At 40.9% G+C, this 25,143-nt stretch overlaps 2 protein-coding genes across 3 annotated transcripts in view; both read right to left on the bottom strand.

The window, feature by feature from the left end:
• Positions 1–9,598, bottom strand: part of FAM171B (family with sequence similarity 171 member B) — a 75,259-nt gene extending 65,661 nt beyond the window's left edge. For both annotated transcript variants that reach the window (XM_084642595.1, XM_084642596.1), the window contains exon 1: positions 9,244–9,598. In XM_084642595.1, the coding sequence (XP_084498721.1) occupies positions 9,244–9,403 (160 nt within the window). In that variant the 5' untranslated portion in view covers positions 9,404–9,598. The remainder of the gene's footprint in view (positions 1–9,243) is intronic.
• A 7,497-nt stretch (positions 9,599–17,095) lies between these two features.
• The window catches only part of ITGAV (integrin subunit alpha V), an 84,300-nt gene continuing 76,252 nt past the window's right edge, over positions 17,096–25,143 (bottom strand). The window contains exons 27-30 of the mRNA XM_084643080.1: positions 22,488–22,601; positions 22,280–22,387; positions 20,565–20,687; positions 17,096–20,192 (exon numbers count right to left, since the gene is read on the bottom strand). Coding sequence (XP_084499206.1) covers positions 20,097–20,192; positions 20,565–20,687; positions 22,280–22,387; positions 22,488–22,601 — 441 coding nt within the window. The 3' untranslated portion in view covers positions 17,096–20,096. The remainder of the gene's footprint in view (positions 20,193–20,564; positions 20,688–22,279; positions 22,388–22,487; positions 22,602–25,143) is intronic.

Genomic DNA, 25,143 nt, shown 5'->3' with positions numbered 1-25,143 from the left:
GTTTGCAATTGAACTTTTCAGTTATTTTCCTAAAGAAAGGTTGATTCTCATTGGTTGATAATCATTAAAAGAAAAGGAGTACTTTTGGCACCTTAGAGACTAACCAATTTATTTGAGCATAAGCTTTCGTGTAGCTCACGAAAGCTTATGCTCAAATAAATTGGTTAGTCTCTAAGGTGCCACAAGTACTCCTTTTCTTTTTGCAAATACAGACTAACACGGCTGTTACTTTGAAACCTGTCATTAAATCATTGCAATCTAGTACTTCTTTTTGCTAACCAGAAGGATACACTATATTGATACACATTTGTTTCAGCAATTACATAGCTTAACATATATTTATTCATATTCTTAATTTTTACTTTTTTATTATGTTAGAAAATGGTGAATGATGTGTTACTATTTACTAGATTTGCGTCAAACTATCTGGATGGAAATAGGAATTAAATTAAAAACGCACAAATGCATTTTAAATTTAGTTTTACTGAACTGTTAAACAATCTTAAGTGTGCTGGACATGTAAGGGGAAAAAAGTTAATCAAAACGTGTTTTACATTTAAAACTAACTGATTTATTAAGCAAAGGAGGTATTCTCTGTAGTTAACGAATTGAAATTATTGTTTCTGGTCACCCTTTAGAACTAGTAGAGCACATCCTCTCACACCTAACTTGTATTCATAGATTGGAAAGGAAAAACAAGCTTTCCTACCTCTTCAACTTCCATTGAGAGTCTCAGTTCTGAATGGACTAGTCTGCAAAAAACTGTCAAAAGCTATTTTAGAACTTCAGAAAACACTGGTTCTAGTTGCTTAGCCAGTAACTTCCGTCAGCTCAGTAGTCTGACTTGCTTTAAAACTTTGGCAACAAATATGAACTGTTTAATGTTATTTTTGTGTAATTTAAATTTAATTTAAATTTAAATAGATTCTAATACACTTAGGCCTTAACATCAGTTATCATAAGTCCATTTAAAATTTAATTTGAAATTATTTTTAAAAACAAAAGTATTTTTAAAAAATCTCATATAAATCAAAAAGACTTTGTGATGCATGGCTAGAAAGTGTTACACATCCCGTAAAATAAATGGCTCAAATTCAACCCTTAAAGACATGTGGAAAGATAATGTTTGTGGTTTTGCGTATTTACATGTATATGGGTAATGGTCAACAATGTAATCAACAGTCCCTGTCTATGCTGTATTCTGATAATTCAGGTATCAAAAGAACACCCTAGCATTTAAATGAATTGTGAATATGGGATCTCTCTGTATTCATCTCTCTTTGAAATGTGTAGCAAATCATGTGTGAATGGTGGAGGAACAAGCCAATCTCGTATGTTAATTATATAGCAAAGTACAGGTGATGGATCTCCTTCAAAGTCATCCAAATTATCTTTTGTTCCCAAGGAACGCCCAACTTGTCAAAGAGGACATGAAATTGTATAAAATATCCTTGGGTCCCGATTCTGTCATCTCAGATCTGCTTGAGACTTCATACAGGGGAAGCTTAGGCATAAGGACTGAGATCCCAGTCCTAAATTGGAACACCCTGCAATGACTTCGGACTGTAACTATGAACTATTTCTGAAAGAACTCTTTGCAACTACAAAGCTCACCATCTCTGCTATGAATCTGAACCTCAATGAATTGAACTCACGTCCGTATGCATACTAATCTTTTAACCATACTTTCTGTTTTTTTAAATAAATTTTAGTTTAGTTAATAAGAATTATCTGTAGCGTGTATTTGGGTAAGATCTGAAACATTAATTAACCTGGGAGGTAACGTGTCCGATCCTTTGGGATTGGTAGAACCTTTTCTTTTTTATGATGAAATAAGATTTTCAGAAATCATCATATTTGACTTAGGTACCTGAATGGTGGCCTGAGGCCGGATCACTTTAAGGGAACTGTGTTGTTTGCCTCCTGAATAACCAGTGAGGTAATTAAGAAGCTGTTCTATGCTGGTTTAGTAAATCTAAGTATTGGACTATCCACCAGCTTTTTGGGGATTTTCTGCCCCATTCTATACAGTTCATCCTAATTGAGTGACCTCAGCTGGCCCCCACTAGGACCCTGGTCACAGACTTATTTAAAAAAGAAAAAATCAATTAGATTTATCCACCTGCTGACAAGCTATACAAGTGTTTCCAACGTGTAAGAAAAAGATGGATTCCTTTTCAGATATTTCTCAGAGTCAGACTGGACCCATCCTAGAAAGGGGCGCACACTGTGTTTGGAGTTTGATCCCCTCAGTCCATTTGTTGTTACTGTCCATTCCTGAACCAGAAGTATATTGCTATGCCACGCAATGCCATCTTTTTTTTTCCTTCCAGGCTCAGCCACAGTGTTTTATTCATCAGTTGTTGATGAGATGTCTTATGAATCCTGACCATTGGAAGGAATGTCTCTCTTGTGCTTCCTTGTATCTGGGACACTGGAGTACAAAGTGTTGCTTTATCTCAGTATTTCCTCTGCCACATTGCCTCCTCTCTGGATTTAAATGATTTTGTGCCTCCCAAATTCCTCCTCTATTTACTGATCATTGATTAGATTTTTAGTGAGAGTCTGCTGTGGTGATGTAATGTGATGGTTCTGTGCAGGTGTCTAACAGTCAAGCTTGTGGTTATTTTTTGATTTACTCTCCCAATTGACTCATAAATTAGTGTGACAGATGCTGTTCTAACAATGAGCATTTTTGGTTTTGATAGCTTGCTCTGGTGGTCAGGGGGTTCGAGTTGTTGAGCCTTAGGAATTATGACAAGTAGGAATGCACTGTGTTTTCATTTGAATCTATTTTTTGATTTTGTGGTGGAAGGAGTATTTACCACTTTGGTTGAGATATCACTAGAAGCTGAATATTGTTTTCCACATGTTAATTAGTTGAGGGAATTGGCTCAGTTCTGCTCTGGCTTGCCTCTCTCCCTGGGCTTCAGAGCCTGAGTGCAACTTCAAAGCACTGTTTACACAGCTATTTTTAGAGTGAAAGCCCCACTAGCTCAAGTCTGTAGACTGGTCTGCGATGCTCAGTTCTGTAGCTCGTGTAGAGGTACCGTTAGAGCCCAAATTTCTTGTCTTGCAATGTGACGGGAAGGTTCTTTCTTTTTAACTCTCTGCTCTAAGGCTGAGGGGCGGTGGGGATGGCCTGCAGTGGACAGACATATGGCCAGTCCTTTGTTTGTTCATTCTGTGATTTCTCATGAATGGGGTAGGCCCACATGACTGGACGGGAGCCTGTAGTTGATTTTTGAAAGCTGAACAAACTAATAACAGTTAAGGTATGTTAAAAGAACATTTTTTAGATTACGAAGTCAAGCAATCAAAACTTAGAGCCAGAATTAAGGTTACCTGTGCAACCTCAATTCACCCCCTGACCCACCTTGTGCAATATGAGATAGTCTTTAAATACAGTATTACATACTATTATTTTCCCCACAGGAGCCCTCATTTATTGCACAGAATAGACCATGCTGTGGGGATGAAACAGATATTTATTTTTATCCTTATCATTCAATTAGTGGCCCGACTCATTTACTGCACATCATCCAAAGTCTGTATTTTACAGAATTATTCATTTTCTCAACATCGTCAGAGTAATGGAGTGCCTCACAAACATTAATTAATTGACCTCCATATCTGCCTTGCAAGGTAAGAGATTATCCCCATTTTACAAATGGGGAAACTGAGACAAATCTTTGCCTGAGATCAAAGCCATGGGTAGAACTCTCAGTCCTGAGCTCATTCCCCCAGACCTCACTTCCTTTCTGACAGAGATGTTGAGCATTCACAGCTCCCACTGACTTCAATTGCAGTGCTCAGCATTTCTACAGATCTGACCCCAGGTGTCTCAAGTTGGGCACACAGAAAATGAGGAATACACAAAATCTTTGGAGCAGAGACAATCTTTCTGGTCTGTATTTGTACAGCACCGAGGAGAGTCCTGGTCTATTACTCGGGCTTCTAGGTGTTACTGCAATTGAAATAAATAATATTATGAGTGGCCATCTGCCAAAATAATGGTTCAAGTGGCGAACTCAGCATCACATAGGAAATCTGTGACACAGGGAGAGAGATAAGCCATAAGCTCCATCCCTCTCTCTTCCTGTTAGGCCTGTGACTTGTTCTCTACACATCTTCTAACTTATAGAGAAAATAAGGGAGGAACCTTACAAACAGCCTCATTCACTTATATAACCCTTACTGATTCCCTGAATACTACCCATCCTGTGCACACTGCAGCAATATGAACATATGTCTACCATAGTTCTTTAATACAATTCTTTAGGTTTTTTTAAACAGGAAAAAAGTAAAATACAAATTCTATTATACACAACCATACATTTGTATGGTGAGCTTAAACAAAAATGGAAGCTTACAAGAAGTGGAAACTTGGACAGATGACTAGGGAGGAGTATAAAAACATTGCTCGAGCATGCAGGGGTAACCAGGAAGGCTAAAGCACAATTTGAGTTGCAGCTAGCAAGCGATGTGAAAGGAACAAGGAGGGTTTCTACAGGTATGTTAGCAACAAGAAGGTGGTCAAAGAAAGTATGGGACGCTTACTGAATGGGGGAGACAACCTAGTGATGTCAATGGGTAGTGATCAACGGCTCAATGTCTAGTTGGCAGCCAGTATCAAGCAGAATGCCTTAGGAGTTGGTCCTGGGGCTGGTTTTGTTCAACATCTTCATTAATAATCTGGATGATGGGATGGATTGCACCCTCAGCAAGTTCACAAATGACACTAAGATGGGAGGACAGGTAGATATGCTGGAGGGTAGGGATAGGGTCCAGAGAGACCTAGACCGGGGTGGCCAACCTGAGCCTGAGAAAGAGCCAGAATTTACCAATGTATGTTGCCAAAGAGCCACAGTAATGTGTCAGCAGCCCCCCCAGGAGCTCCTCCACCCCCATCCAAGCACCTCCTACCCACCGGCAGCCTCACCGCTCAGTGTCTCCTGCTCCCTCCCTGCACTTCCCAATTAGCTGTTTTGTGGGGTGCAGGAGGCTCTGGGGCGGACGAGCAAGGACACTGCACGCTCAGGGGAGGGAAGGGGTAGAGTGAGGGCAGGGCCTGTGGCAGAGCCAGGGGTTGAGCAGTGAGCACTCCTTGGCACACTGGAAAGTTGGTGCCTGTAGCTCCAACCCCAGAGTCGGTGCCTATACAAGGAGCGGCAGATTAACTTCTGAAGAGCCGCACGTGGCTCCGGAGCCACAGGTTGGCCACCCCTGACCTAAATAAATTGGAGGATTGGGCCAAAAGAAATCTGATGAGGTTCAACAAGGACAAGTGCAGAGTCCTGCACTTAGGACGGAAGAATCTCATGCACTGCTACAGGCTGGGGACTGACTGGCTAAGCAGCAGTACTGCAGAAAAGGACCTGGATATTACAGTGGACGAGAAGCTGGATATGAGTCAGCAGCGTGCCCTTGTTGCTAAGAAGGCCAACAGCATATTGGGCTGCATTAGTAGGAGCACTGCCAGCAGATCGAGGGAAGTGATTATTCCCCTCTATTCGGCACTGGTGAGGCCACATCTGGAGTACTGTGTGCAGTTTTGGGCCCCCCACTACAGAAAGGATGTGGACAAATTGGAGAGTGTCCAGTAGAGGACAACAAAAATGATTAGGGGGTTGGGGCACATGACTTACAAGGAAAGGCTGAGGGAACTGGGCTTATTTAGTCTGCAGAAGAGAAGAGTGAGGGGAAATTTAGTAGTAGCCTTCAACTACAAGAAGGGGGGTCTCAGAGAAGATGAAGCGAAGCTATTCTCGGTGGTGGCAGATGACAGAAGAACCAATGGTCTCAAGTTGCAGTGGGGAAGGTCTAGGTTGGATATTAGGAAAAAACTATTTTACTAGGAGGGTGGTGAAGCACTAGAATGGGTTACCTAGGGAGGTGGTAGAATCTCCATCTTCAGAGGCTTTTAAGGCCCGGCTTGACAAAGCCCTGGCTGGGATGATTTAGTTGGGGGTTGGTCCTGCTTTGAGCAGGTGGTTGAACTAGATGACCTCCTGAGGTCTCTTCCAACCCTAATCTTCTATGATTCCCAATGCCTCCTTTATGTCACATCAATAGAATCTGAACCCTGAAACTGGAGCACTACAACTCACGCTTTGACCACTTGAGCTACCAGACTAAGTATTTCAATAAAATGCTATTGTGCTAGAGGACAATGGGCCTCTGAAGCCACATGCTTAACCTGGAGTGGTGGTGGTGGTGGAGGGGGTAAAGTAGAACCCAATCCAACTCTCCCCTCTCTCGTTCAGGAGTCTGGGGAAGCTCCTTCCTCCTTCGGTGGAAAGGTTACCAGGGCAACATGATGGGTTAAAGAACACAGCCAAGTCCAGCCCAGTTCTTTTTTACCTCCTGGAAAGATTGTCTGCTCCTGGGGCTCCCAGTGCAGTGTGTGCTCCTGCTGCAGCAGCATGGGACCAGTGCTTTAGAATGTTCATGTTCAGTTATTCTGCTGCCTGGACATTGCTGGTCATGGAAGTGACAGAAGGAAAATTACCATTTTCAGCAGCTGATAATTCAGCTAAATCTGAACAGAATTTCACAGGACAAAGAAAAGATTTATTTCTGGCCCCAAGGCTTTCTTCTTGTTGAATTTCAGTGGCTCATTGTGAACAATTAAGTGTTAGAGAATCTTGAAAAAATGTCACAAATGTTATGATCGACAAATCTTATGACAGACAACCTAAATATAAAGCTGGCTACCAAACTGCCTAATTCTCAAGTAAAGAATGATAGTTTAGTCACAGCTATTTAAAGGCAATATATGGTTACATAAATTGGACCAAGATCATTTCTAAAACAGACAACTGGAACAGTAGCTGAAGACTGAGACGCACACTAACAGAGCTGTGAATATATTTAAACAGTACCTAGTCAGTGCATTCAATCACTTTGATGAATGGTAGTTGGCTTGGACTGTCAACAGGAAATGTGCACCAAACTGCCTTAGACTTTTTTTTTTTTTTTAAAGCCCAGCCATCAAGAATTTTTATTTAAAATAAAACCAAATAGAATCAGCGAAGAATGTGGTGCCATTTATTTTTCTGTGAGTGACTTGACAGAAAAATAAATGTCTTATAAATAAAAAGTTTACCACACAAACCAGTAATGTTGACACAATCTTTTAACTTGGGCTAGGGTGAATGGTAAATATTTTCCATTAAAAATTGGGAGGGAAAATACAGGAATTTTTGTTTTTCTTCTAAAGCTAAATGACAACAATGCAGTTTTCAGTTCCCACATCTTAGCCTTTTTTTCCCCCTTTGCCTACATTAAAAGGTTTCTGAAAAACAAAAATGTTTTGATTTTCTGTAGAAAAACAAATGTGTGGCATCAAAAAAATTTTTTTTCAACCCCTTTCTCTCTCAAGCTTTCTTGTTATTTGTTTAATTATTTCATTAGCGATTGTAGATGGAAAAGGAACAAATCCCCAGGTCTACAACAATAACCATGAATTGTATTCATGTTCGACAGAAACTTTTTCCTTTCTGTATGCATGTTCTAGTGGTTATAAAATAAGTGTTTCCAGCTCTACAATTGACCTATCTGTACAATCAGTCTAACACTTGGACATACTTCACATGGGCTTCATTTCAGCAAAGCACTTAAGCACACGCATAAATTTAAACATATAGTTAGATCTGCTAGGTCGTATTCAGTGCCTGACTGGACTGAACTGAAATGAAGCTAAATCTGTGCTTATTTGCCAAAAATGAGGCCATGATAATACAAAGGCTTAAATAATGTTTGGACACATTTTGAAATCCTTAGATGAAAGCCAGTATGACAAGTACAAATTTTTTTAGGCTGATTTCGGAGATAGATGTGTAGAAAAGAGTCTTTTAATCAGAAATATTTTTTTTAAACCGTATTGACTGGTTCCCTGATTCTGCACCTGGGTCTATCTACATGGATTCAATTGCAGGATTGAGACCTTCATTTGTGAAATAACTACATTGTTCTACATTCACAATCGTTGGGAAAATTAACAGATTTTCTTGTTCCACAGAGTACATGTGAAAACAAATGAGCTCACAGATTGTGCCTGTAAATTTGAGAGATTTAAGAAGCCTACAAATGCATCATCCATTACATTAATCTAGCAATTACTGCCTGCATATAGGAATTCACCAAGGCACACTTTCCTGAACAGCATTATCCAGTCACTTAAAGGACCATCTCCGGCTATCAGTAGGTCAAAGCAACCACATAGCTGAAGGGATACATTCCTCCCTCCCACCCTGCAACAACATGTTACAGTACCCGCACAGCAAAGAGATCCGGCGATAGCAAAGATGGATTCTGTTTAGGTGTTAGGAACTAATACGGATCTACTATCTGCTTCCCTAAAAAACACTTTTTTCGGGCTTCGGAAAAATAAAATGTTCCACTCTTTGCGTAAGCAACTTGAAGCTGTATTTTCACAAATTCAGTCATCACTGAGGTGTCGCAGATCGCAGCCAGCAGTGTGTGTTGGCCCTGAGTGCTAACACAAGCAGTTTAAAACGATGCTGAACCTGCCTCAGTCCCAAGCCCGTTTTTCGCACGGCACAGGATGAACACACCAGGCGGGGGTGGAGGGGAATAAAGACCACCGGGACACGTAATTTCTCCCAAGCCACGCAGAAACCTTATGTATCTTATGGAGACTAATCATGACGCCTTCTTTTCCACTCCCACAAAAATACCGTGTCACCCTTCCCTTGGGACCAATTTTGTTTTTCAGACAAGAAAAAGCTAAGGCATGGCCTTTTCAGCGCTGGGTGCTGGGACAGCTGCGGAGAAAGGTCCATTCAAAGGCTCCCACGGGCTCTGCCTCCGGGCGAGCCCCAAGTCGGGCAGCTGCTGCTGTGACCTGCCAGGCCAGGCCAGCGAGCCGGGAGGAGGGGGAAGGAAGAGCAGCTCCTTCGAGGCGACTCCACGTGCCCCAGAGCCGTGAAAGAGGCTTCGCTGGACACGCAGCGGCCACGACCCTGCCCCAGCAACCCGCTCCGCGCAGCGCATGCACAGGCGTGTCCGGGCAGCCCCCGGGGGCAGGGGAGCGGTGCAACCTCTGGGGGTAGGGGCGAGCGCCCGGCCCCGCACCCGGGGGTCCAGCGGAGGACGGGCTGGGGCGATCTCCCGGGGGAAAGCGGCAGGTGCGCTCCCGGGCATGGGGCAGCGCCGGTGCCATCTCCCCGGGGCAGGTGGCCGGGGCGCGAAGCCGCGGCGGGGTAGCGGGGACGGTACCTGCAGTGGCCGCGGAGGGTGCCCCGGGGCGGCTGCGGCTGCGGCTCAGCTCGGCGGGGCTGGTGGCGGCGGCGGCGGCGGGGAGCAGCCGCCCCCGGAGCAGCAGCGCGGCCGCCAGCGCCAGCAGCAGGGAGGGGAAGCGCCCGCACAGCCCCGGCATGGCCAGCGGGCAGCGGAGGCATATTGCGGGCGAGGCGGCGGAGGCGGGGGCCGGCAGCTCCCTGCTGCCCGCCCGGCTGCGGCGGCTGCCGGAGGAGGATGGCGGGGCGGGAGGCGGCCCGCGCCCCCTGCACAGACACACGTGACGGAGGGGGAGGGAGCCCCGCGGGGGAGCGCGGCCCGGCTCGCCCCAGCCCCCCACAGGGGCTCGCCGGGCTGCCCCGGCCGGCCGCCGCCGCCGCGCGGGAAGCTGAAGCTGGGCAGAGTCTGGCCGGGAGCCGGGATTCGTCGCCGGGGCCCTGCTGCAGCCCTGGCGCCTGTCAGAGCAAGCGGGGGAGGTGCTAAAACGTCCGCGGGGGGGGCGGGGGTGAGCGCAATGGCCCCTTGCGAGGTAGGGAAGCTCTGACTCCCCTGACGCCGCTCAGATCCACGAGTGAGTTAATACCTGCCCCGCCCCTGTTAACCCCCCCCGGGGTGTGGGCGACCCTGGGCCTGCCCGCTGCAGCGGAGCTCAGCGCCGCTCAGTACCCTTCTTGGGAGCCTGAGTCTGCCCCCGCCCCCTTCACTGCCACTCAAGGGGACCTGGCCCCCCAACCAGGCCCACCGGTCACGGCTCAGGTCTAAGCCGAGCACCCTCAGGCCCCCGGCTTGCTACGTCTTTTGGTTTGACAGCAAGTCTCGCGGCTCGGCGGTGTTTTTCTTAAAGGCTCGGCTCCCGGAATCAAGGGATTAAGTGAGAAGCTCAGCTTTAGTTTAAAAAATTTTTCTAGGCCTCATGAGTGGGTAGGGGGGCTTGAATATGTGAAGCAAGTGTATCCTAAAGGTAGGGAAAATAGAAGGCAAATAAAACAAATCCAAAGCTGTATATTACTGTTTTAAAAGCACATCTCCTGGAGTTTCAGACTAGGCTCATGATTTTTGAAAACTGAAGATGGGAATAGGGCAAGTCTTGACTACTAAAGTTACATCTATCCCAATTATTCCCCCCCCCCCATGAATCCTATCCTGCTTTTTAGATCATATGTGCTATACAGCATCTTGTACAATTAAGAGATTTTTTTGACACTTAGTGCTAAGCACTCACTAAGACTAAAATGCAATCATAGAATTGTAGGACTGGAAGGGACCTCCAAGGGCCCTCTGGTCCAGGACCTGCCCTTGAAGGTAGGACTATTATCTATCTATCTATTAAAAGTATTAGACTGTTTTTTTAAATCTATCATCCAACCCATTTCCAGTGCACATATTTTTGGAATGCATGCATCTCCTGAAGTGAGCTGTAGCTCAGGAAAGTTTATGCTCAAATAAATGTGTTAGTCTCTAAGGTGCCACAAGTACTCCTGTTCTTTTTGCGGATACAGACTAACACAGCTGCTACTCTGAAACCAGAAATTTACAGTTGTACTGGACCTCGTCTAAACTCTGGAATAGCTTAATATAGCCATTGGTGGCCAGGAATCAATGTAGCTACACCATTTCAAACCCCTAAAGGCCTTGATACTGCAAACACACATGCTTAACTTTAAGCATGTGAATAGTCCCATTGGTTTCAATAGAGCTATTTACATGCTTAAAGTTAAAACATGTTCATGTCTGCAGGATTCTAGTGGAAATGTAGACAAGTGCAAACTGGCGTTTGTGTTGAAATTAATATAAAAATTATGGGCCCCAATCCTGCAGTTGACTACATGGAGGTGGACTGCTGGAAATGTGTAGGGCACAACAGTCCACTTGCCTGCAGTTCATACAACTGGGGCCTAAACACACAGTAGAAAAAGGTACGGGGTGAAGTCCTGGCCCTACTGAGGTGAATGGGAGTTTTGCCATTAACTTCAGTGATGCCAGAATTTCACCCATTGTCTGGGCAGGATCAGTGCTCTCCAAAGTTTATAGATTACATTTTTGGTGAAGTTTTAAGATAAAATGTAATTCTGAACTGTGAGTGCAGGGTTTTTTGTTTTTTTTTTAAAAAAGGGCCATACTAGAATTTTACAATTATTATTTCCCCTTCAATAAACAACGGATTAGCCAAATATAGTAGGTTATAGGGAGATATGGATGTGTCCTTATCTCAGAAACTTCCATAGCGGGGGAGTAAGAGGAAGGGAAAAATATTTGCACAATTGTGCAACAATGAAAGATTTCCCAAACCTAAAAGGGAACTATCAGGTTAAAAATCTTTACACGTTATCAAAACTAAAAGAATTTTCGAAATCTAATTTACTTTTTCTTATCATTTAATTACTTTAATGTCATTCTCTACAGAACAGTGTAATTAATTCATTGTCATCAATAATGACTTCATAGAGATGAAGAGTTGAAGGAATAAAAATCTAATTTAATTTTAACCAGGGGCGCTGATGGTTTACTGCCACTCCTTTTGGACCTGGAAAATAGACAATTAGTTTGACTCTCCAGATCTCATGCTCTCGTCTAATATAATGAAGCCCCCACTAATAACTACTTGCTGAATCCAGCTGAGCAGGCATGGTGGAAAATGTGCATCTCTCTGCACCTTAGTCTGCTCCCTTATGATTTCAAACATTTTTTCACCTTTCCTCGGGAATGGTTGGATTAAATGTGGCATCCCTGCATAGAGTGATGTAAAGATGAGGAACATGGGGCTATAAAAGACTTCCTAGTTCTGTCTGCTACCTGCTTCCCCCTTTGAGCTGATGACTGATGAGAGATTGTATGGCCCTGGGAAAATGGTTGGATCCCTTAAATGTTCATTTCCAAATGTTCTAATATTTGGATTTTTTTAGTTGTTTTAATATTTGGGCTTTTTAAAAAGTATTGATTTTTTTAAAAAATAAGTTATTTTGGGTGTTGGTTGGACCCATTCTCCACCTTAAACTTTTTAAACTAAGCTTTTGGTTTACTAAAATGCAATTATTAGTTATGTACAAAAATTATGAAATGAATGCTGAAAGACAAAAATGGTTGTTGGAGATGATAGATGGCTTCCAAAGGGGAATAATATTGTATTTAGATGAATTATTGAGGTGGAACTACCTCTGACATATCTACAATTGTTCATTTACAAAAAAAATTGTATCAGACTTATCTTTTTTTAACCAACCTTGCAAAGATATGAAAGCCAATAATAAAAAATTTGTTTCACTTACCTGAATACTACTTTTCTCTGAGGTATTATGTCCGGCAGTCCCTTTTAGGGCGTAGCTCCTGCAGTCTTCAGAGCTCTCCCTCAACTACTGCTTAAATTTCAGAAATGATAGTAATTCATCAGTCTTCAAAAGGTTGCAGTAGATGAAACACAAGTGTAGGGCCTGGGTAAAAATGTAGCTGTATCTATACTAGGGGGAAGGCGAAAATGCTACAGATATTCTGAAGGAAGAAGAAGTGGCAAGATTTAAAAACTGCCTGGACGTGAAGATCTAGAGAGAGGGTTTTCTATGCTGTTTTAATGGTGGCCCCTCATTTTGGTCTTTGTCTCACAGGATAAAAATGGTGGCTACATATCAGCTGTCCATCTTGTCCAGTGTCCTTTCTCCGCTAACTTAAAGCGATTTTTCTTTAGCTCAAAAAATACGCAATAGCTATGCTTGTGGAGCAAAAGACCTCATTTATGTTCCTGCTGTTGCCAAGAGGTGTCATATGGAGCATATTGACATTATTGTAAATATTGTATTGTAATATTGTAAACAATTTTGCACATCTTTCTTAGTCTCCTTTTTTGGTTTTCTCCAGTTAGTATCCAACCCACTATTTGTTTTGGTAATTTGATATTAGTCAGGCAAGCAGTCCTCGCTTACAGACAGCCCCCCAACCTGAAGCAAATACTCACCAGCAACCACAGACCACACAATAAAAACACTAACCCAGGAACCTATCCTTGCAACGAAGCCTGTTGTCAACTCTGCCCACAGATCTATTCAAGGGAAACCATCATAGGACCTAATCACATCAGCCACAGCGTAAGAGGCTCATTCACCTGCACATCTACCAATGTGATATATGTCATCATGTGCCAACAATGCCCCTCTGCCCTGTACATTGGCCAAACTGGACAATCTCTACGCGAAAGAATAAATGGACACAAATCAGACGTCAAGAATTATAACATTCAAAAACCAGTCAGAGAACACTTCAACCTCCCTGGTCACTCAATTTCAGACCTAAAAGTCACAATTCTCCAACAAAAAAAAACTTCAAAAACAGACTCCAACAAGATACTGCAGAATTGGAATTAATTTGCAAACTGGACACCATTAAATTAGGCTTGAATAAAGACTGGGAGTGGATGGGTCATTACACAAAGTAAAAACTATTTCCCCATGCTAATTTCTCTCCTCCCCCCCCCCCCCCCCCCCCCCGGTTACTCACACCTTCTTCTCAGCTGTTTGAAATGGGCCATCCTTATGATCACTACAAAAGGTTTTTTCCTCCTGCTGATAATAGCCCACCTTAATTAATTGGTCTCGTTACAGTTGGTATGGCAACACCCATTTTTTCATGTTCCCTGTGTATATCTATCTTCCTACTCTATTTTCCACTGCATGCATCCGATGAAGTGGGTTTTTGCCTACGAAAGCTTATGCCCAAATAAATGTGTTAGTCTCTAAGGTGCCACAAGTACTCCTCTTATTTGTACGGCAGTCAACATGTCGTGGTCTTCAAAAGAAGCAGAACTGAGGGAACATTAAAGCCCTGACAATAGTACTACTCAGTGTGTAAAGGGAAGCACATGCATAAGTCTATGCAGGACTGGGTCAAAAGGTGCAACCTGACCACCTGAGCTGTATGTACGTGTGTTCTATAGACACACAACCTTTGTGCAGACGCTGTGTCTTATAGAGCCAGTTGAAAAATGCCAAAAAAAGTTTCCGCTGAATTTCTGAATATCTACCAGTCTAAACTGGTTGAAAAACCAGCACACACACACACACACACACATTCTTTTGAAATTTAGAAAAATTTCAGTTAGCTCTACTTCCTAAGTAAACATTTATTCAGTCAAAAGAAAAATAATATGCACCCCTTTATTTTGTCCAGCAAAATATTTACAATCACCCAGAACATAAAGATGAATACAGTTAATTTGAAAACAATCCAAGAAATTAAATTGTCCTAATATGTACAACTAGAAAATTAAACACTCGTTCCCAGACTTTACACATTTAAGGAAAGGATAAAAAGTGACTGTTTTCCGTCAATAAAATAATGACCATGGAATCCTTGCAGATGTAACTTCCCGATATTGAGATATGCAAGATGTTTGTCATCCAGCAATGAAAGAAAATAGATTGCAACCAGCTTCTCTTTCCCCTTACTGCAGTAACAAATCCCCTTGTTGGAAGTGCAACTTCAGCTGAGAAAGTGACGTATGTGTTATGTGCACCTTTTAATACTCAATGAATCCTTGTGGGCTGCAAGCAGCTACTCTGGAACTTTTCCACTGACTATTTTATATAACTTTTTAAAAGTGCATATTCTTTTGAAAGAATTCAGAGAAGATTTTTTTATTGAGGTATTTTATTCCAAAATTCTAATAATAATCAATCTAACATTTACAATCAGATTTTGAAAATCTGTTTATCCAATGATGAATATTTTAAATTATTTGTAAATGTCATTGAATACAGAGCTATACAAATATAACCCAATGAAATCAATTGTAAGGTGTCAGTGGATTTCTGGGATTAAAAATGGACTTAAAAAGGAAAATAAGGCAGGCTTGCTAGCCATGTCTGATGCTAATGCAGTTCTGCCTGCTGCAATACACAATTTGTGTGATTTATATTTTAATAAAAATAAGGTGACTGAAAATGAATATTGCTCTCTTTAAATGTTCTATAAGGCCCCTTGAAACCATTTTGTAACTGTTAAAAATATTTCCATTTGATTCATGAATATATTTCTCAAACAGCTAGGAACTCTAGTGGCCCAAATTGTGGCAGTCTTGTTAGTAAGTCAATTTTCTGCTTGTGCAGACAACATTGCACTAGCAAAATGCATGCAAAAACCGGTCTGTTATAAAATGAAGAATTAAATGTTACATTTTCAAAACAGCATTGTCATAACAAGTAAGTTTCCTTTATGGATCAGAAAGGACCACTCAACTAATATTTTCATTGCAGTTTCTAATGTTATGTTAAATCTTTATTTATTTTGCAAAAGTCAAGGGTCAAGTTATTCAACCATAATGTAAAATATTTTTACAAGGACAATGCATTTAAACTTAGATTTCCTTTGCTATTATTAAAAAGTTTCAAATACCTTTTGAAAAAAATTACACTGAAATAAGAGGCACAAACGTATGAAACAGTAGTAGCACTACAGACTCAAATACATTATTGTACAGTCACTCGTCAAATTTTCCACAATGGATTTAGAGAAAAACATTGTACCAAATCTCATTAACCCAAACCAATGAGTTAGCAACTGATAAACTTTAGAATATATACTCATTATGTCTGACCCAATGTGGGTGATCAAAACTCTTTCTACAGCATTCATGTATCAACTCAATTTAATACATTTGTTTTGTAAAAGGTTCTTAAAAATATTGACTACTATAAGTCAACAAATGCTACATCACGTCTTAGGTCAGGCCTATTAAACTTAAAAACAACTTGGCAGTGAATTAGATCTGATTATAATGTTATATTGCACATGAGAACTAAAATCTAGGGACTGAGTACCAAAAAGTTCAGATCCCAAGGAACTTCGAGAGCTCAGCATCTCCCAGGATTAGATCCTAAAGGGAACAAAAGGTTGCATTTCTTTGTGGTAGGAGTACACAGTACACAAAACTTGTTTCTCAGCTCTTGCGTCAACAAGTGAAAGAAGCCCTTATCTCCTCATGGAAGTGACAAGGTCAGTGCACATTCTGCCACCTACCCATTCATTCTGGGCTGCTATTTTCCTATTACATAACCTTAATTCTTTCCCATTCACAGACAGCTCCACTGTACATGAGCAGCCCAACTGAAAGCCAACTGAAGTAAATGGAAAGTCTCCTGTTGAGTTCATAGGACTTTGGAACAGGCCCTACTCTGTAGTAAGACAGAGTTGACTAGATTTTGTCCATGCTAATGCTCCTCTCTGATGCGATTTGGTAGTGCTCAGTAGTGATACCCCATAGCTCCCTCTAGCATGAGCACTGGTTCTAAAACAAGATGTTATACAATTTGAATCTTTCTCCCCCCAAAATGGTCAAAATCTTTTAACCCCTCTGAAATAGTAGCAGACACTCCTAAAAAACGTCTTTAATGCATTTTTTGCTGTGTAAAGCTCTACACTTTCATAGCTATATATTAATAAAGTGAACATTTCAAAAGCACCAAGAATCCCCTAGTTTTCCAGCTGAAATACGTTCAAAAGATACCTGTGAGAGTTCATTTTAACAAGGTTACAAATATTCAAGGCTGGACACAATTTTAGGAATAACTAATACTAAAATCTCAGTTTGAATTTAAATCTTAGCTATACGTAAAGAGATATCAAAATTTTTAGTAAAGAAAGGAAATACAGTAGCAGACTTTCTTTAAAAGTATCAAAAGCACCAAGATCGTTTAGTCAATCATAAATTTAAAGGATAGAAATACAAGTCTAATATAGACATTTGTGAACATTTATAAAAGATTTTGACTTTTTATATATATATATATATATATATATATATATATATATATATATATATATATATATATATATATATATATATAAAGTTTGGCTTCCCACTTGTGCTTAACAACAATATATCTACTACTGAACTTTAATAGTGTTTCTTGAAAGACAAATTTAAACCTACAAGTGAGGTTACATCCTTACACCTCATGAATCTTTCCCAAGTATGGTACCAGACAATATAAATTTCTCAATATAAATCTTAACTTTATAAGATACACCATAAAAAGCTGCAATAATGTAAGTTGGAGTAGTTATATAAACTCATAAAAGATCTGGATTTTTTTAATTGCCCTCTTAGGCTAAATAATTTCACAAGTTGTTAGTGCATATACATGAATTTGGACTTATGAAGTGAGTTTCTCTGAAAAGAGGACTAAATAAGCTATCTGCCATATGATTTTATGCACAGCACTTGCTTCAGGGGCATTCATTGCATACAAAAATATCACATTTTCTTTATAAAAAAGTGGACATTATAAAACATTTGCTATAAGAATACAAGTAGCGTTTGTAGGCCACTACGAAAACTATTATGACAGTAGAAAATATAAATTCTATAATCATCTTATTGCCAAATCTAAATTGTAAAAACAAAGACCTCAGTTCAGGAAAGCATCCCTGTTCAAAATATCCCTTAAGCATATGCTTAACTTTAAGCATGTGCATATGTGCTGTCCTGAACTGGGGGCTGTGTGCACAGTTGAATTCATGATGTAACCTGAACACTGCAGCTACGTTACTGTTTTCTAACAATGAAACTGGAGATTAGTGGATGTACAGGGATTTTAATCAAAGAAGGGAAACAATTATTTGCTGTTATTCTTTAGTAGAACATAAGAAATACAAATAATTTCAAGAAATATTACTTTATGTAACTTAGTTCAGATGGAAGTTTCCATAGTTACAGCAGTTGTGCTGAAATGACACCTTTGTACCCTAAATGCCAAGAAATGACACGCTTTCATTACCGTAAAATCAGGGGGTAGTTAATACTAATGTTAACACCCCGCCCAGATGAGCTGAGCTTTCCTGTGCTTTTCTCCATCTCCCCATAATGGCCTCAGTCCTGTGCTCATCCTTAGACAGGTGAGTTGTCCTGCTGATTTAAAATCACTGTGGCTACTCAGGTTCTTTAAGCACATACATGTTTGCAGAATCAGAGCCATGTTCTCTCTACTGATAGTCTCTTCAACCTCTAGGCTTAGCCTAAGTTTCAGACTGGACCCAAAGAATCGAATGGTCCTTCTGTATGCAGATTTCCCACTAATGTCAATGGGAATCAGGTGTGCAGTATAACTGCAGGATCAAGCCTTGACTGAAGCTGAATTTAATAAAAAAATCACTCCTGTCTCATCTTAAAACACATACAACAAGGCCATCTAGGGCATGTCTACTCTGCGTCTGCGATACCCAGCCTCGGTCCACAGACTCAGGTTAGCAGGGTTTGCACAAGCACTGTGAAAATAGCTGTGAAGAGGGTTAGGTTGGAGCTTGGATTCTGAAGCCAGGGTGGGGTGGGGTGGGATGGGCTTAAGAGCCTGAATTCTGGACCACGATGCAAGATCAAAACATTATTTTTAGAGTGCTAGCATGAGCTCCACTCTGTGGACCCAGGGTGGGAGGCTCACCCCCAGATGTCTTGTGGACATGCCCCTAATGCCATGGGTCCTGATTCCTACCTCTATGATTATAATAACAATACTATACAATTAAAGGCTGTGGGTAAAATCCATTACGTCAGTGAGGCCAGGATTTCCATTATAAAGTAATTTCACTTAAACAGCCATCTAAAACAATATGTAAATGGATAAAAAAGCAAGCTGCCCAATACACAAATTAACCCCCTACTAACTTTGGACTTTCTCAGTAATAATGCAGATACAATAGTGGTTCAGCTAAGAAGAATGCAAAGAAGACTGAAAATCAGTCCTGGTTTTCCAAAAACCGGACATGAGGCAGAAATGAAAGTCTAAACAAGCTATTAACTTCAAGTAACTTGTGGCAAAAAGGTTCTCTGGTCATTTGGGGTATTTACAGTGGAGATGCTGCCCCAAGCAACATAGAATACACGCCAAAGTGCTCTATCCTTGCTGTTACTCTTAGAGCTTGTCAAATACAGAAGTTGCATCAGTTCAACTATCCTGATATAGTTAAGTAGTATACCACCACTAGTGTGGACACAGTTACATTGGCATAAAGGAATTTATACTGGTATAGTTTATTTCTGTTTAGGAGGGTACTAAGCTATCCTGGTAGAAGGAACCTATATATTGATATAACAACATCCACACTAGGGTTTGTATCAGTATAACTATATTGAGTTAAAAATACAGACCAAGACCTGTGGAGCACCATCTATGAAATCAAGAGGAGTGGGAGGGGAAGGAGAAATGGTCCCATGGAGGCAGCTAGCCCCCAACTCCTTACAGAAAGGGAGACCAGCATGCAGAAGAGATGGCAAATGGGAATGATCCTGCTGAATATTCCCATGTATACTTTTCTGGGGGAAATCATCAGCAACAGTCTAAGGACAGAAAAGCTTTGCAATCAAGGCAGACTTGTAAAACAAGCTATACTCATTTTGTGCATCTAGCCACCAAGAGCTTGAAAATTAAGTGTAGTGTCTGAATGTAAATGTCCATCAACAGAGAACACACTAAATCTAGCAATTAACTATGAGAACTGCTGGTTTACAGAGCGTAAGTGAAATCTATGTAGCCGTTTGTACAACACTTGTCTGTGCATCAAAGAACAGTGTCTCCTGAAATTAGATTAGTAAAATCATGGCACAAAATATCATGTATGTTTTTGACATCCAAATCAGTGCATATGCATTAGTCACATCTATTAATGTGATTAATACAGGGGAAGATTTAAATATATTGCTTTTAATCTGTAGTTAAGGCTATTCCCAATGCCAAAAGACATCAACAGTAGTGCAGTCATGGAGTGTCTGTTCCTTAAGAGGGAAATCAAAATTTGTAACCAAGATGCTGGCATTTTTACAGTTTCAATATGTTACACAGATAAAACTCTTTTTAAGCTTCTGATGTTCCTTCGCCGTTTTCATGGGGTTGCAGCTGTTCTCTTTCTTGTTCTTCCTGAGGAGGTCGCACCCGTTTGAAGAACCCCATCTGTAATTTGGAGAATCACACGTATTTGGAAAGTGAGAGTCATGTCATTTACAAGCCATTTCTCACTGTGAGAGCGCTTAAGAAACAACCTAACTATTCAGTCACTTAGGTTTTCCTCCATACTCTCTAGTTTCAGCTCATCCTCTAAAACCAGGAAATCCTAAGTGAGCCAAACAACAGCCCAGTCCTCCCACAAACACCAACCCTTATTGCAACTCCTCCCTTGCTCAACAACCTAGGATGAATGGATGGACTCTGCAGTTTACCCAATAGATAAACATATTCAGACTGTTTAGGACCAAATTATTAGTGTCATTTTCAGTAATACATCAATAATGGACACCCCCACCCCCCCGAAAGTATAATGCTTACCCTGTACATTACAAAGACTAGAACAGCCAGGAGCAATAATCCTGCTAGGACAGCCAAAATTATAACCCACACTGGCACTGGCATGGGCTGTGGTTGAATGCCCCAGGTGATATTTGTGGTAACCTAATGAAAAACACAACGGATCACATTTTATTAGGCAGTGGCATGAATGAGTTTGTCCATACAGTTTGTGACATACATATTTTGAACCGGTCATATTTAAAACACATCCTAATTCACCATGAATTAACGTTTCTTTTGAATGAGATGGCACTTCTGTAAATTGATAGAGAATATATGATAGCAAAAAGGCTTTATCAGCCCGAGTTGGAAGTAGCCACATTATCCAAGACTATGAAAGCCTTTGTACCATACTAAATGCATATTCTGTATATGCTTGACATTTTACAGAAGAAGTATGGTATCTCACAAATGTTTCAGAGTTTTTAAAAGTATTTTTGGCATTTTATTTTAAAGTTAGGCACCCTCTCAATACCAAGAATCAAACCTTATAGGGCTTGGAAGGAGAGGAAAATTGGAACTAACATATTTTAGAAACCAGATACTGTATAAGAATGTCCTCTTCCAAATCCCTCTGCAAAAACTCTCTTTTGCTGTGATGCCTACAAAAATCTTGACAATGGTTAGAGAGCTGGTGAGCCGAGATCACTGTTTGTCATGATGACCACTGCTTTCTAATTGTTTCTCCTCCTCTTTGCATCACCCAGTTGTCTACTGCCTTATACTTTGATTGTTAAGCTGTTTGGAGCAGAGCTCATCTTTTTGTTCTGCATTTGTACAGTGCCTAGTGCAATAGAGTTCTGGTTCTTCACTGGGACTGTTGGGCACGACTGCAGTACCAGATTATTATTATTAATTATTAGTAATAAAAATAGTAATAAATAATAATGTCAATTTTAAAGTTCAAACTCTCCCACTCCATGAGGACTAGAAAACTAAAGATTTCTACCATTCCTGGTTTTCTTATTGCACCAGTTTGGTCACAAGATATTGGACTTCACATCTGTCAATGGTGCAGGACTTAACACTGTCCATTCTGGGGTCTAGCAAGTGTAATGTGCATGGGTGGGGAGGGGAAGAAGGGAATATTTCTCTGGAAGAGTTAAAGGGGGGGGGGAAAGCCCTGTGACATGGTAGGTGTTGGAAAGCTTCTCTAAGCTTTGGAATATTAGCAGCAGTCCCAGCAGATAGATTAGTAGGCAAAAAGCAGGTGAAGCCATCAAAGACAAATGATAAATAGCATTTATCGCATATGTCTGCAGAATTGGGCTGTAAGATATGTTTGGTAGTACCACCACTGAGACATCAATAAATTGTATTTCCCAATAAAGGACTAAATATAATCCTGAATATCAGAACAAGTTTTATAGGCTCTTTGAATGATTCAGGACTGTCAGTATGTAGACTGAATTGTATCTATTAACCAGGTCTATTTGCGCACAGTATTGTCAATATAGATATATGAAAGCCTACACGCCAAATGCTAGAATTCTAGTTTTCAGATTGAAAATGTTTGGTTTTATTTTTAATTTTATGTGTATAAATAATTTTAATATATAAAACTAAGAGTTAGTTAAAATTTAGTAACATTATGAAGATGAATGTATGTGCTTCATTTTGATCATTCTATTTCTTATATTAATTTCAGCTGAATGTGCATTGGACCAAACCATGTTCAGACATAAATGACTTACTACTGTAGAATTATGGATATCTTCAAATGAAAGGTTCTTGTAAGGGAACTCTATGACATTGAATGAGGCTGATGACTTGAGTGAGTACGAATGATTCTGGTTTTCTTTCTGTGCAAAAAAACAAAAATTGATTTTACATGCTGGATGTAAAAAGACTTTTCATGTTTCAGAAGCGGGGAGAGATTGTGAATTATTAATAGGCACTTACGTTCATAAAGGTCTGGGTCCAAAGGCGGGATTTTACATACAATATTGCACTCTTTCCCCTCTCCAGGCGGCCAACTTGGCAGACTATCTTTAAACATTCAGCAGTTCCACAGCCCTACGTGTGACGAGAGGAATGGTTACCTCACTGATGAAAATGCATTACTATGTCTACATTCAGTCTTAAAGACACAAATGACAGTACATCAATTGCTACACAGATAATTTCTATATTAAAATGTGCAATAAAAACTCCATAAATCACTCAAGTGAATAGGAAATCCATAGCGAAATTCCATAATTTTGCAATTAATAAGCTCTATTGATTTAACCCAATTTTAAGGCCCCTTTGTACCATGATTAGAATAATAGAATCATAGACTTTAAAGTCAGAAGGGACCATTATGATTGTCTAGTCTGACCTCCTGCACAACGCAGGCCACATAATCTTACCCATCAACTCCTGTAACAAATGTCTAACCTATGTCTGAGCTATTGAAGTCCTCAAATCATGGTTTAAAGACTTCGAGGTGCAGAGAATCCTCCAGCAAGTGATCCATGCCCCAAGCTGCAGAGAAAGGCGAAAAACCCCCCAGAGCCTCTGCCAATCTGCCCTGGAGGAAAATTCCTTCCCGACCCCAAATATGGCGATCAGCTAAACCCTGAGCATGTGGACAAGACTCACCAGCCAAACACCCAGGAAAGAATTCTCTGTAGTAACTCAGATCCCACCCCATCTACCATCCCATCACAGGCCACTGGGCATATCTACCGCTAATAGGTGAAGATCAATTAATTGCCAAAATTAGGCTACCCCATCATATCATCTCTTCCATAAACCTATCAAGCTTAGTCTTGAAGCCAAATATGTCTTTTGCTCCCACTGCTTCCCTTGGAAGGCTGTTCCAGAACTTCACCCCTCTGATGGTTAGAAACCTTCGTCTAATTTCAAGTCTAAACTTCCTGATGGGAGTTTATATCCATTTGTTCTTGTGTAGACATTGGTACTGAGCTTAAATAATTCTTCTCCCTCCATGGTATTTATCCCTCTGATATATTTATAGAGAGCAATCATATCTCCCCTCAGCCTTCGTTTAGTTAGGCTAAACAAGCCAAGCTCCTTGAGTCTCCCTCCATAAGACAGGTTTTCCATTCCTCGGATCATCCTAGTAGCCCTTCTCTGTACCTGTTCCAGTTTGAATTCATCTTTCTTAAACATGGGAGACCAGAACTGCACACAATATTCCAAATGAGGTCTCACCAGTGCCTTGTATAATGGTACTAACACCTCCTTATCTCTACTGGAAATATTTGATGGCAATTCCAGGATATGCATTACAGATATGTACTTTAGTAAGATGTGTGCTGATCTGAACTCTCACTGAATGTTGGAGTTTGTAATTGTTCAGTGTGTGAATTAGAAAGGTTACATATTTCTACAAAATATGGTACATTGTACCTGATGTATTCTCAGTAACAGATTTACATAGCATTGTATTTCACAGCTGGGTATCACAAACTCATGATGCAATATAATTATTGTTACAGAAGACTGTGCAACATGTAAAGGCCAAATTCCATTATTTAAGATAAATACCCTTAAACGAGAAGCACAAATCCTTCCAGAATGTAGTATCCTCTAATCCCAGACATAGCTAAAAAATTATTTCAAACAGAAATTATTCCTGTTAATATGATAACTGACTGGACTGCTTTACTTTCTCCCTTTGTTCTAGAAACTGTGGAAGTTTTGGCTTCTCATTTTATTGTGTACTGTGTGCCAAATAACTGCACAACCTAAGGGCTTCAGTGTTGTTGCCCTTCATACAAAGGTCATAGAGGTTTTAGAAAAAGATTTATGCCAAAGATTCCACCTGCTGTATCAGACACCGATGAAACATTGGGGGGAGGGATAGCTCAGTGGTTTGAGCATTGGCCTGCTAAACCCAGGGTTGTGAGTTCAATCCTTGAGGGGGCCATTTAGGGATCTGGGGCAAAAATTGGGGATTGGTCCTGCTTTGAGCAGGGGGTTGGATTAGATGACCTCCTGAGGTCCCTTCCAACCCTGATATTCTATGATTCTGCTGCTGCATTGTTGATAAACTGAACAAAAGGCCTTCAGTAAGGGAGAGTGACCCTGTGACACTCTATACCTTGAGGGAGCGCCCTGTAACCCCCATGTTCCTCATCTCATAATTGTGAGATTGCAAATAAAGCATGCCATGTGAGGTATCAGGGGATCTGCTGAAACCCATTGTTCCATCTAAATATGTGCATCATTAATGCATATAAAATTATAAGAATTGTGTTGTATGGTTTTCACTAAAATATGCTGTGGGTTTGGGAAGTGCCCAGATACTAACTCTCCAGAGACAGTGACAAGGGAGGTAACCAACGCCCGGGTGGGTGCAGAACACACACCACCAGCCTTTGTCCAGCAGAGGACTTACAATTCAATGACATGCCTGGACCACCACACATGCCTGGGCTTGTGTTCTCCAAGCACAGGGACTAAGGGTATAAAACAGAACACAGGGCGACCATGCTTCACCCGTTCTCCTCCTCCTATGCTGCAAGCAATAAGGACACTCCAAAGACTGAAGACTCCAACAGAGAAGACTGGTCCAGGTTTTAAGGGTGAAAACTGCTATGAATTGCAA

The sequence above is a fragment of the Lepidochelys olivacea genome (genome assembly GCF_965140295.1).
Source record: "Lepidochelys olivacea isolate rLepOli2 genome assembly, chromosome: 11".
NCBI classification, from domain to species: Eukaryota; Metazoa; Chordata; order Testudines; family Cheloniidae; genus Lepidochelys; species Lepidochelys olivacea.
This window is presented reverse-complemented; position numbering and strand designations above follow the sequence as displayed.